The sequence below is a fragment of the Haliotis rufescens genome, unplaced genomic scaffold (assembly GCF_023055435.1).
Source record: "Haliotis rufescens isolate VD_foot unplaced genomic scaffold, xgHalRufe1.0.p SCAF_12, whole genome shotgun sequence".
Taxonomy (NCBI): domain Eukaryota; kingdom Metazoa; phylum Mollusca; class Gastropoda; order Lepetellida; family Haliotidae; genus Haliotis; species Haliotis rufescens.
Genome location: NW_025963802.1, coordinates 31,479,387 through 31,499,570, shown reverse-complemented (window position 1 = coordinate 31,499,570; position 20,184 = coordinate 31,479,387). Strand labels below are relative to the sequence as shown.

Below are 20,184 nucleotides of genomic sequence, written 5' to 3'. Positions count from 1 at the left end.
TTCCCCGACGCGGGTCTATTTATAGCCATAGTTACTGCGCGTATATGACGTGTTTTTTATATTGCGTTAACCTAATCTCTATGTCCTTCCTGCAGTCATTGTTGATGCACGTATCGTTGGAAAAGTTCTACATAAGTGGATATACAGTTGTGTGCCATGGATGTAACAGATGCAGTGTTTCGGGCGCCTGCATGTGCCGCCAGTGCCGAGTCAAGCCGACCAGGAAGTGAAATACGTCGCCTCCCGCACCTCGGACAACCCACTCAAGAGAAGGACAACCTGACTAGGAGGTTGAGAACATTCGAAAACTGGGCTGGGAAGATTAGAGCAGTAACACTAGCCATTGCCGGGTTCGTGTTGATCGGACCCGGGGACAAAGTGGAGTGTGACACCTGCAAGGTCAAACTGTACAACTGGACGGAGAAGGACGTGCCTCTTGACGCACACAGGAAACATTCTCCAGACTGCAGCTTCCTCAATAAGTGGTTTCCTGTGGTTACGCCTAAGATACGGTCTGGGTATGACCTTGCAAAGGCAAAGTATAGCAGCTTCGCTGACCAGGTGAAGAGACTTGGCACATTTGAAGCATGGCCCCTTAAACTGGATATTCATTCTCCTCAAAACATGGCTGCCGCCGGGTTTTTCTACATTGGTTCTGCAGACCGAGCTCGGTGCTTCTACTGTGGGGTGACATTAAGGGACTGGGATACTGATGATGATCCGTTCGATGCACATCTCCAGTGGTCTCCTAGATGTGAGTACATACAACACACCCACAACAGCAAACAGGGGAACGAAATTGACATGCGTGAACAGGATCCTGGACACGCTGGAGCGTCTTGTGCACCTGGTGTAGTTGTTGCAAACCTTGGATCCAGCAGGGACAAAAACGGACCTGGAACTGAATGTCCCACAAAGAATCAAGGACACGCAGGTAGTCCTCCGAGTAAACCCAGGAACTCTCCACAGGTGGAGGCAGTGATTGCCATGGGCGTCTCGGAGGAGCTAATTCGACAAGCTATTGCATCAAGGAAGCAGAATAGAGGGGAAGACTTTCCTGACGCCACGTCATTGTTCCTGGCGGTGGAAGACTTGATGTGAAACTGACGGTGATAATGCTGTGACCAGCGGAAACTCTACCGTCATCAACACACTGTTTTTCAGTGTGTATTAATAGTCATGGAACGATGAAACAGTATCTATTAACTGGGAAGCATTGTGTTTTAGAAAGATATTGTCATGTCGGAAGTAGAGGATATGCGACAGTTATAGGTGAGGTGAAATTGGGTTTAACGTCGCGTCCAAGGTTACTGCACTTATATAGCGACGTGCATGCATGCGACGTGTGTGCGGACTAGATTTATAGCGCTAGCTCACCGAGATACCATGCGGCAGTTTAACATGAATACCCCACTCAGACACAGTAGCCGACAAGTCCTTGTTTTAGGCCCTTAATGCCCTAACAAGTACCATCCTTTGACGTCTTTTGGTATGACGCGGCCGGGGATCGAACCCTGGACCTTCCGCTCTCCGGTCGGATGCTCTACCACTAGACCACGGAGGCGGTTGGTCCCTGAGACTGTTATGTTTTTGATAAGAAATGTCCATTGTGATGGACCATCTGAACAGAACAGACTGTTACAGGCGATCTGGCCCACCTCCACATAACGATTGTAGCGATGGAATATTGCCCAAGATGACATACAACTAGTCTCGGTCTTTAAGCGCGCAACCGAACCTCGCGGGAGGATATGAACAGGATCCGCTGACCGATATTTGTATCCCACATTCGTCCCGATTATAACGCTTGGTTTTGTCAGCACCATACCCATGACACAACGTGTTCCTAGGTTGGAATAGGTACCCATTAACCTGAATATCGTAAGAGGCGACTGAATGAATCGAATGGTATATTAAAGGCTCGGTGATTTGGTCTGACATTGTACCCGACTGCATGGGACTTTGCTGTTATTATTAAGTCAGGAATACAACAAATGTATGATATTTTTCGGAGGCGATCTGCGACAGTTATAAAGCGAGTGGATATTGTTTAACGCGCACTCATCAATATTCCAGCTGTATGACGACGGTCTGGTCATTATTTGACTCCAGGAAAACAAGTGATTGATATAATGAGCAACGTCGCATGCAATCGGGTACCCTGACACTAAGTCAGGGTCCATGTTAGTCATCTTGTACCACAAAACATATGCTACTGGAACTAATTCTAACCTGGAATCCCTACGTGGCCAAGATATTAATATTGATAGATATAGGGAAATGTGATATAGATCGACATAACACATACCTGATCCTTATCATACACTGCCAGGGTTCAAAACGTGGATCTATACTTAGACTAGTAGGTATGAATAGATGCTTGTCACTGTTTATTTGTTAATAATTTACGAATGTAATTGTGCTGGTACACATTATGGACGACTTGGACTTGGTGTCCATGTTTCAGTTTTGTATGCTTGATCATATAATCTTTGTGTTTTTATATTAAACGTTTACATAGAGACGGCTGTCTTGTTTTTAACATATTTTTAACATAAAGGACGGGTCGTCAAACCAAATGCGTTAAAGACGTTCAGACAGACAGACAGATTTATTTCGTATGTGAGTCATTTTCAAAAGATGTCACTATTTCTGTCCGAACCCATTACAAAATTAAAAAAAAAATACATATTGACATTGCAATTTGTACAGATTATCACCTGCAAAGTAATGCATCTAGTAAAATGGTTATTTTCAATCATTGTGTCATATTATGTGTTTTTGATGCGTTTTAAATGGGTAGAAAGTGCATTTTTGGCTGTCCCAGTGCATTTAACTTCAAATTTGAGAAACTGTCATTTTATAAATATTGGCATGTATATAATATTACTGTGGTTATCTTATAAAAACTAGATTCATTTAGGAATTTCAGTGTGTAATTTCAATCTAACTGATATAATTCTTGAATGATAATTATATAAAGCACCGTCCTTAGCTTTTGTGTCTTTCCGTGTAACACTTATAAAACTTTGGAATAATCAATGATCCCCAATGTAAGGATATCAGTACTTTCTGTCATGCCTAGTACCATTTCCTATACAATAGGAGTGTGATGTGCCATGTGCACCAGGAGACAAATAAGCACCAAAAGTTAACCAAAAAGGTAAGGTTTGTGCAGAATGTATAATTAATGTTGCAAATCTGTTATGCAAAAATGTTATGAATTTCATGTTAATACACAGCCTTAACAATGGTCTGTTGGTTATGTCACTGGACTAGCAGCATAAAGGTCCAGGGTACAATCCCAGGTTCAGGCAAAAGTTTTTGTGACTTATAATCAGTTGTGTTGCATCATGGGATTAGTCATGTGACCTCATCCACTGTCACCTTCAGTTTGAAAGGTCTCCATGTTGGAGAAACATGTCATGAACTATTGCAGAACACAGATGTAAGTTTTTAACCTGCTTATTCATATTTATACAACGTGTGTACATCTAAAGTAATGTTGAAGCTATCATTTATCTTCAAATGATATAATATTTGTAGAATTTTGTATTTATAACAACTTAGCCAATTTAATGTTTACACTGTAACTTAGCACATTTTCTTCTTATTTTCTAGTTTCTTGAATCTCAACACTGTTCATTCAACGCTAACGTTCAAAGGAAAAGCATGTTAACAGATCCAAACGAATGAGCTTTTCACTTATTATTGTCAAGGAATAACGGACAATAAACATCAATTGATATTATCAAGACTGTTGATTTCTGCCATAATAGAAATGATGAGTATTTTCATTTCATGTCTTTCCAATAACGCTATGATTCAATGGAACAGATGCAAAATAGTTATTTCAAGTCCCAAGTTTATGTGCCAATTCATGAACAGAAAATTGTGTGAACATTCAGCTTCATGAAGGGACCATTAATTAGTCAATATAATTTTTTATCTAATGATTTGTCTTTCCTGTAACACTAAATTTTGTTACAGCTAAGACAGATTTTGTTATGGTAATGACTTTCTTCACTTAATAAGCTATAAAGTATGAAAACTATTACTTTCTGTTCTTTTTCAACATTCCAACTGAATATTTTAATTCAGCAGTTTGAAAGACAAAGTTTTATTTTATTATTTTGAGCATTATTGTCAGAACATATGGTCTTTATAAGAAATGTGTTACATTAAAGACATATTTTGTTATTGTAATGACATTTTGCAATTGAAAAGTTATAAAGAAACAAAGTAAATTACTCTCTGTTCTTTTTCAATATTCTAATTAATTATTTCAATCAAGCAGTTTGTGGGATAAACTTGCACATCATCATTTTATGCAAAATTATTGAAACACCTAATTGTTATAAGAAATGTGTTACGGCAAAGACAGTTTTGCTTCAGTAATGACATTCTACAATTCCATAAGACAATCAGAATCAAAGTAACTACTGTCTGTTATGTTTGATGATATATTGTACTAAAGGGATCAATGAGATTTCAGTTACTTGTTCCTAAGCTTGCTAGAATAAGTGTTTATGATTTCGGAGTTAATATGGTACCATGGTTATAGAAAAGACAAACTTTACATTTAATATAGAATCATGGCAGTGATCATGAAGTACCTAATAGCTTATGGGTATTTTCTATTTTAAAAGGTCAAACAAGTTTTAGAATACGAGTTTTGGAGAAAAACATTTCTTCACTGCACTAAAATTCAACTCTCCACGCTTCTTTATTTTCTGAAAAGGTCTTTGTTGGCAAAGACAAACACTCAAGTATAATAATGTATAGATTTCATTACATCATCAATAATTTGAAATTCACTAATGCTGATTTCATGAAGGTTTACTGAATAGCAATGTGTGCTTGACTGGAATACAAAGCAACTCCACAGTGGAATTTCAGAGTGGAACTGTACAACTAAATTAACCATGGCAATGACAAATGGTGAGCTGTATCCTTGTACTATGTTATCAAATGGTAACTGCTCACCATCATGTGGCAGTGTACTTGCTTTTGGGACAATTGACAGAGCAGCAGAAATGACAGTGAGAATAGTCTCTGAACTTGTTGCCAATGAAGCCAAAGCTCTTGATGGAAATTTCCCGTCTCAGGGCATAAAGGAAGGATGTCAGTGCAAAGAGACATAACTTGCCACGTCATTATGCTCAGTATTCTGACATATATGTTCCAGGAACTTGTCTCACAGACAACATAATCCAAAGCATATTTCGACTCAAAACCCTGAAAGTGAAGAGGGACAAGTCTTTTATGGGAATCTGGCAAATTCACACTTTGGCCAATGTTTTGAACAGACCACTATACACGATCTACCCCAAACGTGGTTAGTGAAGGAGAGAAGGTGAAGGCTGAAGATGCTGTTAGTGATAGAGAGAAAGTGAAGAGTGAAGATGAAGAGGCTAGTGATGGAGAAAAGGTGAAGGCTGAAGATGAGGCTCGTGATGGAGAGAAGGTGAAGGCTGAAGATGGGGAGGCTAGTGATGGAAAGAAGGTGAAGGCTGAAATTGAGGAGGCTAGTGATGGAGAGAAGGTGAAGGCTGGCGATGAGGAGGCTAGTGATGGAAAGAAGGTGAAGTCTGAAGATGAGGCTAGTGATGGAGAGAAGGTGAAGGCTGAAGATGAGGAGGCTAGTGATGGAAAAAAGGTGAAGGCTGAAGATGAGGCTAGTGATTGAGAGAAGGTGAAGGCTGAAGATGAGGAGGCTAGTGATGGAAAAAAGGTGAAGGCTGAAGATGAGGAGGCTAGTGATTGAGAGAAGGTGAAGGCTGAAGATGAGGAAACTATAGTGATGGAAAGAAGGTGAAGCCTGAAGATGGGGAGGCTAGTGCTGGAAAGAAGGTGAAGGCTGAAGATGAGGAGGCTAGTGATGGAGAGAAAGTGTAGGTTGAAGATGAGGCTGGTGATAGAGAGAAGGTGAAGGCTGAAGATGAGGAGGCTAGTGATGGAAAGAAGGTGAAGGCTGAAGATGAGGGGGCTAGTGATGGAAAGAAGGTGAAGGCTGAAGATGAGGGGGCTAGTGAAGGAGAGAAAGTGAAGGCTGAAGATGAGGAGGCTAGTGATGGAGACAATCATCCCAAAGTTACAGAAGACTCCAGAATCATCTCATTGTGAGGTTGACAATAACATTTGGTCTACAGTTAAAAGCCACTGTGAAGGGGTATAATGTCTTGGGGAAGACAGCTATAATCTTTCAACTTTCTTCTTAGATGGCTTGATGTTTCAAGTGTTGCATTCCAGGTTGTAGTTTAGATTCTTACTTGCAGTTGAAAGTTGTGTTCTAATTGTAGGTCATGTGTTTTCTGACATTTTCTGAATTGTTCATTCTACAAGTTGACCAAGTCTTTATTGTCTCAAGTATACCACGATTCGTTTACAAAATACTTTCAGTGTTTCACAATATAAGTAAAATTAATACTCAACCTCAAAAACTTTGGATTTAATTGTTGATCATAGAAACCATAAAAAGACATGAAAACTATTCTCTAAATGTCTTTCATGTAACAAAATGTTGTCTTCACCATAAATGTCTTCTATCACATCAATCTGGAGATTTCACAATGAGATGGAAATGTAACTATAACTACATCTAGTGGTACCCCTGTTTGGTAAACCTTTGTTTACTTATGATAGTGAACTAACTAGCTGACCAAAACTTCGTTTCACATTGTCAGTACTGTAACGTCTTAGGTCTTTCCTGTAACAGTTATAATGTAGGTCATAGGTAACATTCTTCATATTAATCATTTAAAAATATAAATATCACAAACATGTGCATTGTTATTCAAAGTAACATATTTTCTATTACAGTTAAAAATCGGAAACTGCTTTGTGATCTAAAATGTCATTGTATGGTAATTTGTTCTGTCATGTAACAAACTTTTGTCCTTACTGTAACAGATTTTAGAACTTATCCTTTAAAAAGTTGGTATAAATTTATCAATATCACTGAAAAAGATAATGACTGGTATTACTTTTGCAAGCAATATTATATACATGAGAAACATTAAAGATAATCTTTACCACTCTTTTCATACTGATGATATGAATTTGCAATGTCTTTTCTGTAACAAATATAGTCAATCCTGTAACATGCATGTCTTTCCTAAAACGCACTCATTAAAAATATATATACATCTTAATATGTCTTTAGTTTCCGCAATGAGACATAAGTCGATCACAGTTTATCTTTGTTTATCAAATAAAAAACCTCCAAGAAATCTTGAAAATTTAGAAATCATAATATTTATCTTGAAGGGGTAACAGTATTTCATAGAATTGACACTGAGTACATATTAGTCATTAAGAGACTAAATAAATGCCCTTCATCCTCACTTCAAGTTTAATATACAAAAATATGAAGAAATAAATATGTTTCGTATGTGCTTTTTGCATTTTCATGAATTTCAAACCAAAATAATTCACACAAACATTGTTATGGGAAAGACAAGCCAAGTTTCAGTTGCCATGGTAACTGGTTATTCCTCTTTCTTAAAAGCATCATTAAGACTTCCATTTGATGTTACTGACACCTTCAGATATTTGTTACTCCATTTAAACCAAAAAAAGATATTATATCAACCATTGGATTTTGTAATTTTGGAAACTCAAAAAGTGACATCTTTTGAAAATGTGTGGCCATGAGGCCAACAGTACAATGACATTTTGTTGTAGGAAAATTCGTCGTGAAGCACCACTTTTATACTGATTATAGTGTAGCTGAATAGATGTACACAGTTTTATCAATATTCAATGTATCATCGGGGCGGTCGGGTAGCTTAGTGGTTTAAGCGTTCGCTCGTCACGCTGAAGACCCGGGTTCGAGTCCCGACATGGGTACAATGTGTGAAGCCCATTTCTGGTGTCCCCCGCCGTGATATTGCTGGAATATTGCTAAAAGCGGCGTAAAGCCATACTCACTCACTCAATGTATCATCCTTCTTTCAAATATCGTATGAACAAAACTGCAAGTCTGAAAAGAATGTGGCTATTTTTGCTGTTCATTAACTGTACAAATTTTCTTTGTGTTGGATACGTATAATAATAGTTAGGCAGGTATTTGATTGTTGTATCTTCATATACTGGACATATTAATAAAACATGGTATTCATCTTCTTGGTCATACTTGCAGAAAGGACACATCGCTATATGTGGGAAAAAATCGTGGACGTGACGTTAAACCCCATTTCACCCGTGAGTGTTAATGTTAGTGCAGTTTTAATGACTACAGTATAAAAGATTTTGGTCATGTAGATCAATTTCTGGAGTGTCCACCAGTTTGGGCGATACACGCACGACAACAACTTGATGGCAACTGTTTGCTAACTTGCGAATGGTTGTCCTTGGTATTGCCCGCCATTCCGCCTGAAGAGCTACACCAAGCTGTGCCACGTTACTTCCCACAGTTTTATAGGCCACAACGCCCAGGTCTAATTGCACCTCCACCCGTTTGACAGTACTTCCCATAGTATTATAGGCCCACAACGTCCAGGTCTAATTGCAACTCCACCCGTTTGACGGCACTTCCTACAGTTTTATAGGCCCACGACGTCCAGGTCTCATTGCACCTCCATCCGTTTGACGGTACTTCCCATAGTTTTATAGGCCCACGACGTCCAGGTCTAATTGCAACTCCACCCGTTTGACGGCACTTCCCATAGTTTTATAGGCCCACAACGTCCAGGTCTAAATGCACCTCCACCCGTTTGACGGCACTTCCCATAGTATTATAGGCCCACGACGTCCAGGTCTCATTGCATCTCCACCCGTTTGACGGCACTTCCCATAGTATTATAGGCCCACGATGTCCAGGTCTTATTGCACCTCCACCTGTTTGACGGCACTTCCCATGGTATTATAGGCCCACGACGTCCAGGTCTCATTGCACCTCCACCCGTTTGACGGTACTTCCTACAGTTTTATAGGCCCACAACGTCCAGGTCTAATTGCAACTCCACCCGTTTGACGGTACTTCCCACAGTTTTATAGGCCCACAACGCCCAGGTCTAAATGCACCTCCACCCTTTTGACGGCACTTCCCATAGTATTATAGGCCCACGACGCCCAGGTCTCATTGCAACTCCTCCCGTTTGACGGCACTTCCCATAGCATTATAGGCCCACGATGTCCAGGTCTTATTGCAACTCCACCCGTTTGACGGCACTTCCCATAGTATTATAGGCCCACGATGTCCAGGTCTTATTGCAACTCCACCCGTTTGACGGCACTTCCCATAGTATTATAGGCCCACGACGTCCAGGTCTCATTGCATGCAACTCCACCCGTTTGACGGCACTTCCCACAGTTTTATAGGCCCACGATGTCCAGGTCTCATTGCACCTCCACCCGTTTGACGGCACTTCCCATAGTATTATAGGCCCACGACGTCCAGGTCTCATTGCACCTCCACCCGTTTGACGGCACTTCCCATAGTATTATAGGCCCACGACGTCCAGGTCTCATTGCAACTCCACCCGTTTGACGGCACTTCCCATAGTATTATAGGCCCACGATGTCCAGGTCTCATTGCAACTCCACCCGTTTGACGGCACTTCCCGGTTGTTTTAAAGGCCCACGATTTCCAGGTCTCATTGCACCTCCACCCGTTTGACGGCACTTCCCACAGTTTTATAGGCCCACGACGTCCAGGTCTCATTGCAACTCCACCCGTTTGACGGCACTTCCCCCAGTTTTGTAGGCCCATGACGTCCAGGTCTCATTGCATCTCGACCCGTTTGACGGCACTTCCCCCAGTTTTATAGGGTCATGACGTCCAGGTCTAATTGCAACTCCACCCGTTTGACGGTACTTCCCACAGTTTTATAGGCCCACAACGCCCAGGTCTAAATGCACCTCCACCCTTTTGACGGCACTTCCCATAGTATTATAGGCCCACGACGTCCAGGTCTCATTGCATCTCCACCCGTTTGACGGCACTTCCCACAGTTTTATAGGCCCACGACGTCCAGGTCTCATTGCACCTCCACCCGTTTGACGGCACTTCCCCCAGTTTTATAGGCCCATGACGTCCAGGTCTAATTGCAACTCCGCCCGTTTGACGGCACTTCCCATAGTATTATAGGCCCACGATTTCCAGGTCTAATTGCAACTCCCGACGTCCAGGTCTAATTGCAACTCCACCCGTTTGACGGCACTTCCCATAGTATTATAGGCCCACGACGTCCAGGTCTAATTGCAACTCCACCCCTTTGACGGCACTTCCCATAGTATTATAGGCCCACGACGTCCAGGTCTTATTGCACCTCCACCCGTTTGACGGCACTTCCCACAGTTTTATAGGCCCACGACGTCCAGGTCTTATTGCAACTCCACCCGTTTGACGGTACTTCCCACAGTTGAGGAATTACACCTTTTGATTTGCCGAACATTCAGGCAACTTGTGACTCTGACGTCCCCACCCCTCGCTATGGTACCCTTAATTCGCATCACACAGCAGGTAGCTCGGGACCACCTGGGTCTGCTCGGTTTCGCATCACCTCTAGACAATTTGTTGGGACTTGTTTTTGCCAGTAACTAAATTATTTACTCGAAGACTCTCGAGTGGTCATCTCATCTTAAGATTTTTTGTGGTTTTAAAGTGAACTTGATATTGTGGCCGATGTAGTTTTTGTATATATTTGTTTTAATTTCATTTAAGTTTTTTTTACATATATTTATTATATTTAACTAGTTGTTAGTTTCAGTCAGCTGTAACAAAGTGTATCTGACCTATTTTACCTACCAACTGCCCCATGGCCAGAAGCTTCATTTGCTGATTGGCCAAGCTAACACCTATTGTTAACTGCATCCTTTGATTACACTGCATAGTCTCTCAGCACATGAACTGACAGCACTGCCCAGAGCAGCAGAGCATAAAGACATTATCTTAAATCAGGCGAGTTAAAATGGTTACAATCTCGATCTTGTGTTGTATTGAAATAATACAGTATGTTTAAAGTGCTATATTAAGTAAACTAAATGTATATAATCTAACATAAATGTTGATTATGTCTAATTATATAACCATACTTTAGCACTAAAATATACTCACACGCAAAAAAACCCGCAAGTCGAGTATGCAGTATACATGTTATTTATTTTCAACAGTAAAGACAAGAAATATTAAAAGGCAGATGACATAATTGTTTTTTTCAAATGTTAAGGGCTTACACAGTTTCGGGTCAATACCCAAAATGTAAGTCAACACCTGGTGTGACCACCAATAGCATTGATCACTGCCACACATCTCCTGTACATTGAGTGGGTCAGTCGATTTGTGAAGGCCCTAGGGATCCTCCTGCACTCATACAGAGCAGCTGTGCGTAGTTCATCGGCAGTTGTAGGGACTGGGCGCACATTGTGCAGACGCCTTTGAACCTCATCCCACAAGTGTTCGATGGGGTTCAGATCAGGGCTGAGGGCTGGCCACGGTAGAACAGGGATGTTGTGTTGCTGCAGAAAGGCCACGGAAGCTCTGGCAACATGGGGGACGAGGGTTGTCCTGCTGGAAAATGTGTTGTTGGTGTTGTGCAAAAAATGGAACAACGTGGGGTCTGGTCGATGTACCGCTGACCAGTGACGCCGTGACCCCAACCTTGACCAACATTCAGAAAGCACATGGGCCCAAGTCTCGCATTAAGTCCAATCCCTGCCCATATCATGACGCTAGGTCCACCCCAATGGATCCCTTTCCACAACGTTTCTGTCAGCGAAACGATCACCTCGACGCCGCCAAATTCTGACTCTTTCGTCTGCATGGGAGACACACAAGCGACTTTCAGAGAAGATGAGACGCCTCCACTCACCATGACGCCAATTGTGATGACCCTGTGCCCACTGAAGTCGCACTTGTCGATGCCGTGGTTGGAGAACAGGACGACGTGCTGGTCGGCGACATCTGAGGTTGTTGGAACGGAGACGTCGGATCACAGTGTCCCAGCTAATGTGTCGATTATGTGTTCCTATGGTCTGTCGAGCACTTTCACTCGCAGTTGGGAACGGATGTCGCTGGTGTTGACGGGTAATCTGCCGATCTTGTCGAGGTGTGGTGACCCTAGTTAACGTTGAAATGACGGGCAACATCTTGGACAGACTCTCCAGCTTCCAAACGTCCGATAGCCTGCTTTCTCTGAATTTGAGTTAGGCGTGGCATTGTTGACCAAGGAGTGGTAGGTCCAAGAATCGGCCACAGTTTTATACCCACTACAGTTCGTGACACTTTGTGCATTTTCGATTTCGCGAGAAATAGATGCATGATACCCACATATTCATTGAAATGGTGCGTTTTGGCGATTCGTTTTTTATGCTGCGTTTTTACTCGGGGCTTCCAAAATGCAACCAAAAATATTGATAACACCATCAGGCTTCACTACATGCTAAAACTCGTATCTATTTATGGTCCCGTGTTTGTTACCTATTTGCTTAAAACAACTTGCGATTCTTTTGCGTATGAGTATATATATATATATATATATGAATGAGACTTAAGATTACTTACTAGTAATAAGCCCATGCTATAAATCTAGCATTGATGTTATGTTTTACCTATTATTTATTATGTAATTATGTGTTTCAGGGTGTCTGATATCTTAGATCCTTGATCTTATGCATCGCATCGCATCGCATCGCAATAAAGACCTCAACCCGTAGTATGTGTTTGTTCACTCTGAAAAGACATCTCCTCAACTGCTACTCTATTCTGTAACACTCCATCGTATGGAGATGGAAATTCACCTGATTAGTCACGATGGAAACGGTCAAACGTGTGCCAAACCGCTTAAGTAAGAATCCGTCAGATTCACCCCGCATCTAAAACACGATGACATGTAAATGCATGTATGGATATGCTATTTTATTTACCAAATATAATAATCAGGTGATATATACAGCTGTCTTACACGTGAGTAACTGTCACAAATCAAAAGCAGAACTAAGATATACAGCACACATTATTACAAACGAAAAAGAATACTTTAGGTTGATTACATCTATTATAGTCAGCAAAAAGATAAAAGTGTTGAGAGTTCTTTGTATTACACGGAAAAGCAGTATAGTCAATACAGACACTGTTCCTACAGGATCAAAATATGAATATAACGTTCCAATAATAGAATTCTGTCATAGCATTCAAATGACCTTTTTTTCACATGTTCAGGTGTCCCATTTGAAGGTCCGTGATGAAGGTCCGAGATAGGGACCACACGTAGGAGCAATCACACTAAGGCCTGAAATCATCAAAATGACTAACTACTACTAGGCGACAGCTATCATGTATTACAATACAAGAAGTCAAGAACATTGAACATAACATATATGACAGGCTATATTTCCACGATGGACAAACCTTATTTACAATTAAACACCCAGTAACCATTCCACATATTTATCCTCGAAAAAACACCATATTATACTCACAAAAGCCTCTCTCCTGGCCAGGTCTCTCGACAGTGAAAGATCAACTGTGTCTTAAAACTGCTATGGCATGGCTTTATATAATAAAGTCAGAGACAAAACGCATGCATTCACATGTCAAAATGGTGTGTTTGGGCGAACCGTTCCAGTATTAAGGATGACATCTACCCAGTAAATATTCAGCTGTAGTATACGTCGGTAATAGCATCAGGTGGTAAATGTACTGCTGTGGTATACGTCGGTAATAGCATCAGGTGGTAAATATACAGCTGTGGTATACGTCGGTAATAGCATCAGGTGGTAAATATACAGCTATCTTACACGTGGATAATAGCATCAGGTGGTAAATGTACAGCTGTCTTACACGTGAATAATAGCATCAGATGGTAAATATTCAGCTGTAGTATACGTCGGTAATAGGATCAGGTGGTAAATATACAGCTGTCTTACACGTGAGTAATAGCATCAGATGGAAAATATTCAGCTGTAGTATACATCGGTAACAGCATCAGGTGGTAAATATACAGCTGTAGTATACGTCGGCAATAGCATCAGGTGGTAAATATACAGCTGTAGTATACGTCGGTAATAGCATCAGGTGGTAAATATACAGCTGTAGTAAACGTCGGTAATAGCATCAGGTGGTAAATGTACAGCTTTGGTTTACGTCGGTAATAGCATCAGATGGTAAATATTCAGCTGTAGTATATATCGGTAACAGCATCAGGTGGTAAATATACAGCTGTGGTATACGTCGGTAATAGCATCAGGTGGTAAATATACAGCTGTCTTACACGTGGGTAATAGCATCAGGTGGTAAATATACAATTGTTCTATACGTCGGTAATAGGATTAGATGGTAAATATTCAGCTTTAGTATACGTCGGTAATAGCATCAGGTGGTAAATGTACAGCTGTGGTAAACGTCGGTAATAGCATCAGGTGGTAAATATTCAGCTGTGGTTTACGTCGGTAATAGCATCAGATGGTAAATATTCAGCGGTAGTATACGTCGGTAATAGCATCAGGTGGTAGATGTACAGCTGTGGTATACGTTGGTAATAGCATCAGGTGGTAAATATACAGCTGTCTAACAGGTGAGTAATAGCATCAGGAAGTAGATATCCAAAATGGCGACAATTCCGGTTCCGGGAGGCGTGCGCATCCAAGATGGTGGCACGTCCGGTTCCGAGGGGGTCACCCCCCATCCAAGATGGCGGCGGTGGGAAGGCGGGAGGGCGGGAGGGCGGGAGGGTGGAGGAGGAGGAGGGAGGGTGGAGGAGGAGGAGGGAGGGAGGGAGGGAGGGAGGGAGGATGGTTCTTTGTTTTGGTTTGGTGGAGGCGGTGGAGAGGGTAGTCAAAGCAAGGATGAAAGCGATCTTTCGGGAGAGATGGGTGGCCTTGAAAAGGGCCGTTTGGAGGAAAGATGATAAAAAGCAGGAACGGGAACCGGAAAACGGAAAACAGGAACGGTAACAGGAAACGTCATCCTAACTTTCTAGGGCCGTGGCACTCAGCCATAGTAACAGCATGGTGGCCAACGACCAAAGTAGCTACAGTTAGGGCATGGCGTCTCCTGTGATGAACCTGTGCCCTGAGAGCACACGGACGAAGAGAGGGCTTGGGTTGGCACGTACGCCACCGTGAAGCCGTGGAGAAGTATGGCTACAAAGTGCTTCAGATCTTCAAAGTTTGGCATTTCTACACCTTTGAGAAGTATGACCCCAACACCCAGGAAGGAGGACTCTTTGCCTCCTATATTAACCGTTTTTTCAAGCTGAAGCTCGAAGCCAGTGGATACCCCGAGGGATGTACCGATCTCAATGCTTACATCAAGGAGATCTATGGGAAAGAAGGCATCTGGTTGGACAAGGACAACATCAAGAAGAACCCAGGACTCCACGCTTATGCCAAGCTCTTTCTTAATTTGCTCTGGGGCAGCGTTTAGACTATAGTCAGTCCATCTATATGAATGAACCTGCCCAGTACTTCGCTCTGTTGAGAGATGAACGAAATACCATCAACGATATCACCGTCATCAACGAACATATGGTGGACGTGACCTATACCCGCAAGGAAGAATTCCAAACAGCTCATCCTCATTTCAATCCCGCTTTGGCAGCTTGGGTCACCGCACAAGCGTGTCTCAAGCTGTACGAGACCCCCAGCCTGTTGGGTCGCAGGGCCTTGTATTTCGACACGGATAGCGTCATTTACATTCATCGACCCAACGAAAGAAATCCAAAGCTGGGCAATTCGTTGTGTGATTTTACAGACGAACTGAACGGAAAAACCATCAAGACGTTTGTGTCAGGAGGTCACCAAAACTATGCCTATGAGTTCATGAAGCCAAGATCCGATGGAACACGCAGCACGGTCTGCCAAGTGCGAGGGTTCATCTTGAATTACGGAAACCAACAACGCCTCAACTTTGACACTATGAAAGGACTGATTATGGGATAACGGCCTGGGGAGGAGGCGAAGAAAATCGGGATGCATTACCCCCATCAGATCATTCGTAAAGGACCTCAGCATGGAAACGATCTTGTGACCCAACCCCCTTTGGGTACAGAGACTAGACCATTTTTTCATGATGTTCCTCAGGCTGTGTTGGCTGTTGGCGTTTTATCTGGAAGACAGACGTGTTCGGAGAGAGTACCATGCCCTGCTCACTTCAATACGCGAAGCCATGAACCCACGGACCGAAAGTGGATCGACATACACCACCTGAGACTGACCAATGAGACGCTGGGGTTTTGGACCAATCAGAGACCGTCTCCGCCCTAGGCGGTCCTCTGATTGGTCGAAACACCGTTGTGCTTTCTTTCCCATGGTACAAGCCTTACCCTATGGAAAAGAAACACAACGGGTGTGCCACACTGGGGTGTCGTGTGGGACAGAAACCAGCCAATGAGAAGGTCGGGTTCTTCACCAATGAGAAGGTCGGATTTTCCACCAATCAGTGAGCAGGGTTTCAGTGCCTTTAAATACGACAGACGTTCTCTTGCCATCACTTTTCACTGAACTGTCCAAGCAACAGCATCATGTACAACTGGGAAAATAGTTACTACCGCATCCTCAAACAGAAGAGGGGAAACCCAGAAGAGGGGTGCGAGTATGAGACCGTTCTAAACCATGAACATCAAAGTGTGATGACCGATGCCGGGCGTCTTGTAATGGACGACATCATGGAGGAGCAGTTAGCTCTACATCAGCAGATGATTAGATCGAGTGCCTTGTACCAAGGTTACCATGACGTGAGAAGGTACGTGAGAAGGTAAAGAGCATCAACAACACCAACAGTAACAGAGGTACCCGCAGCAATAACCTCACTAGAAGTACTCGTCACAGAACTAGCCATAGAGGCATCAGCGGCAAAGGCAAAGGCATCAGCAGCAACAACACCCTTAGCAGCAGAAGAACTCGTCACAGCACTATTCACAGCGGCAGCAGCAGCAACAGCAGCAACACCCGCAGCAGTAGAAGCAACAGCAGCACTCGTCACAACAGTAACCTCACCACCACCAGCACCATTGGGCAGACCTTTGTGATGACTATGACGAGGGTTGTCGTCTGTTTTTTCGCATTGTTCACATTGTTTGCATTGTTCCCCTTGTATCTAAGTTGAAGTTGTTATTGTTCATCATTAAACAGTGACTGATTGAACTGACTCTTTGTGTCTTGATTGATCTCAACTTCCGATAGGGTGCCAAACCGAGGGTAGAGGCTGAGTTGAGATGCCGTCTACATTGTCTGTCTGTCTGTCTGTCTGTCATGTCTGTGCAAGTGCTCGTTGAAAAAAAATATACTAGCCACATAAAAAAACTGTGCACGGAGAAAATATATTCTGGATTGAAATACAACACAGCAAGAACAAAATGATGCAGACGCTGTAGCATCTGAATGATCGGACCATAAGAAAATGTCAACGGGACCTGAACATCATCTGTTACGATGACGTCAGAAGATCAAAATGGAGTAGGTGGTCAAACGACAAAGTCACAAAGTCAATTACGGGTATGACCACCCTGTGCGTGAATCACAGCAGTGCATCGGCGATGCATGGAGTCCACCAAATGGGCATGGAAGGCCTGGGGAATGGCCTGCCATATCCTCCTCAAATCCTGTGCCAAGTCACGGACGTTATCTGGAGGATGTGGAAGACGACGCAGACGGCGCTCCATTTCATCCCACACATGCTCTATTGGGGAAATGTCAATCCCGGGCCATGACGTTGCAGGAAAGGAATGACCACAGGCCTCAGAATCTGATCTCTGTAGCCAACACCGGTGAGATTGCCCTGAACAACCACCAAAGGGGTTCGGTGCCGTGCTGTTATCCCACCCCAAATCATCACAGAGCCACCTCCAAAACGATTCCTCTCCACAATACAGTTGCGTGTATAACGTTCTCCCAAACGCCGGTAGACACGTTGGCGCCCGTCACTGTGGGAAATGTTGAACCTAAATTCATCTGTAAAGACAAGATTTCTCCACCATATTCGAGGTTGGCGAACATGATTTCGACACCATCTTAGACGGTTGACTCGATGACGGTGTGTCAGGATGGGACGTATGGCAGGGCGTCGTGGTCGAATCCCGTTCTGACGTAAACGATTCCTGACAGTGTTGGGATGGATACGGCGCAGTCCAGGAATTGTCTGGGACGTCGTTACTGCCGTTTGGAACCTGTGTCGGAGATGTGTAACTCGAATCCATCTGTCCTGTCTTGGCGTCGTTACTCGGGGACGTCCTGAACGTGGGTGGTCGGCAACATCATTTGTATTCGGATAACGCCTCACCAATGCCGTATCGTGTTACGATGGCTCGGATCATTCCAATGGCTTCATGACGTTGCGCAGCTGTCAATCTTGGCATGATTTGCTTGTGATATGCTTGTGTCTGCGCCTGAGAAGTTTTGAATTTTTGAATGACCACAGATCATGCTTTCCAAAGTGACAGCGAATTTTGAGTTGCACATGCTGTGTACAGCTGCACAGGATGCACGTGCAGTAACACATTGCAAGTCCAAAGGCGCCCATCAATGACGTCATATCGCATGGCACGTGCATGAGCGTTTGAATGTCTCCAATAATTGCTGTGTTCAAACCTATATTTCATATATGGACGGTGTGCCCTTATATCTATATTTTCTCTGTGCACAGTTTCTTTATGTGGCTAGTATAGATAGAAGAATCTCATGCTTGCAAGGCTCAGTTGCCTGATGTCAGTCACCCTGAACACAGGAGGATGACGTTGCATGGTGAGGAGGAAGAGGTCATGACCTCCCCTTTGACTCTACGTCACCCTTTTATGATGTTCATTGTGGGACCCACAGGATCTGGAAAAAGTTCCTTTGAGAAACCATGTATGGCGCAGATGCATTGCCCCGAGGTGTTGGATACGCCACCCCGTCGCATCGTGTGGGTGTACAGCGAATGGCAACCGCTCGATCATGAGCTGGAAGAGATGGCAGATCGTTTAGGGGTCGCTCTTGAGTTTGTGCACAGCATGAAAGAAGCGGATCGTGCCTTGCCTCAAAAAAGGGTGGCCCCGCATTGGCTGATCATCGATGATTTGCTGGGCGACAATACGGAAGAAGAAGAAACGGAAGTGCTGCGATGGTTCACCAAGAAAAGTCATCACCGAAACACATCCATGCTGTATCTCACTCAGAACTTGTTTTCCCAATCACCACAACATCGCACCATTAGTCTGAATGCTCACTACATGGTCCTCTTTAGAAATCCAAGAGATGCATCGCAGATCGACAGTCTGGCTCGCCAGGTGTTTCCAGGCAAAGTTCCTTTTCTGTGTGAAGCCTATGAAGACGCCACCCAAGAGCCTTACACTTACCTGTTCTTGGATATCAAACCCCATTTAAAAGACCATCGCGTACGTGGCCACCTGTTTTTCAAGATCAGAGATGCCCATCGTGTATGTGCCGAACCTATGGATGAGGAGAGGAGACTTTCATAAAAGCAGGCGAACCCACTGACCTTCCTTCAGTTGAGTCACAGCCATCATGGGATGAAGACGGAAACAGTTTCATCCTACGAAGGGAAAGAACAAAGACCAAGAGATGGTCATGAATGATCTCTATGACATGGTCTACACCCCCTCATCGCTACGGGGACTTGTGTCCTCTGCACTTCACATGCCACAGTATGGTGTCGTCCATTACGAAAGCAAGAAGATTCCTATCGAGAAAGGCGTCTATTCATCTGAAGGTTTGGTGAAAACCTTCAACCTTTTGATTCAGGAACATATAACGGGTGTCTTGAAAGAACAGCCCTCAGACAGAGTCCAAAGTGATGGCAGACGGTTTGTCATTGATGTCAAGTATCCCCAAGATAGACTTCGATTTGACATGTTTAGATGGAAAGGTGCGATTCCAAGCCCCTGAAGAAGTAGCAATCAATCATCCTATCATGGGAAATAACGGAAGTGATCATGCCAAGTCCTCTCTTGAGAATGCTCGGATTTGTTCAACTACCGCTCCTTGGTGAAGAGGACTATAAAACCTACACAGAGACGCCTGTCCGCTTGAGTGCCTTGGCCAAGTGGCAAGAGGGGGCTACTCCCATGACAGGTGGCTATGTGGAAATCACAGGTGATACAAAAGCGAATCGCCTGTCAGGATTTGATACCGTGTACATTTACATCGATCTGGTCGAAGATCAAATTGTGGGCAATACGATGGCTCCATTGCTGATCCACGTGCCCGTGTTAAAGAAGATGATGCAAGACAGTGCCGTGATTA

The 20,184-nt window shown here is 43.3% G+C and overlaps 1 protein-coding gene and 1 pseudogene across 1 annotated transcript; both read left to right on the top strand.

Moving 5' to 3' along the window:
* The first annotated feature begins 34 nt into the window (after nucleotides 1-34).
* Nucleotides 35-1,392, top strand: LOC124117382 (baculoviral IAP repeat-containing protein 3-like). The gene has a single exon (XM_046479221.2). It carries the CDS (start codon nucleotides 157-159, stop codon nucleotides 1,099-1,101), a length of 945 nt encoding a protein of 314 aa, XP_046335177.2. The 5' UTR covers nucleotides 35-156; the 3' UTR covers nucleotides 1,102-1,392.
* A 3,533-nt stretch (nucleotides 1,393-4,925) lies between these two features.
* Nucleotides 4,926-5,704, top strand: LOC125378281 (annotated as a pseudogene).
* Nucleotides 5,705-20,184: the final 14,480 nt, after the last annotated feature.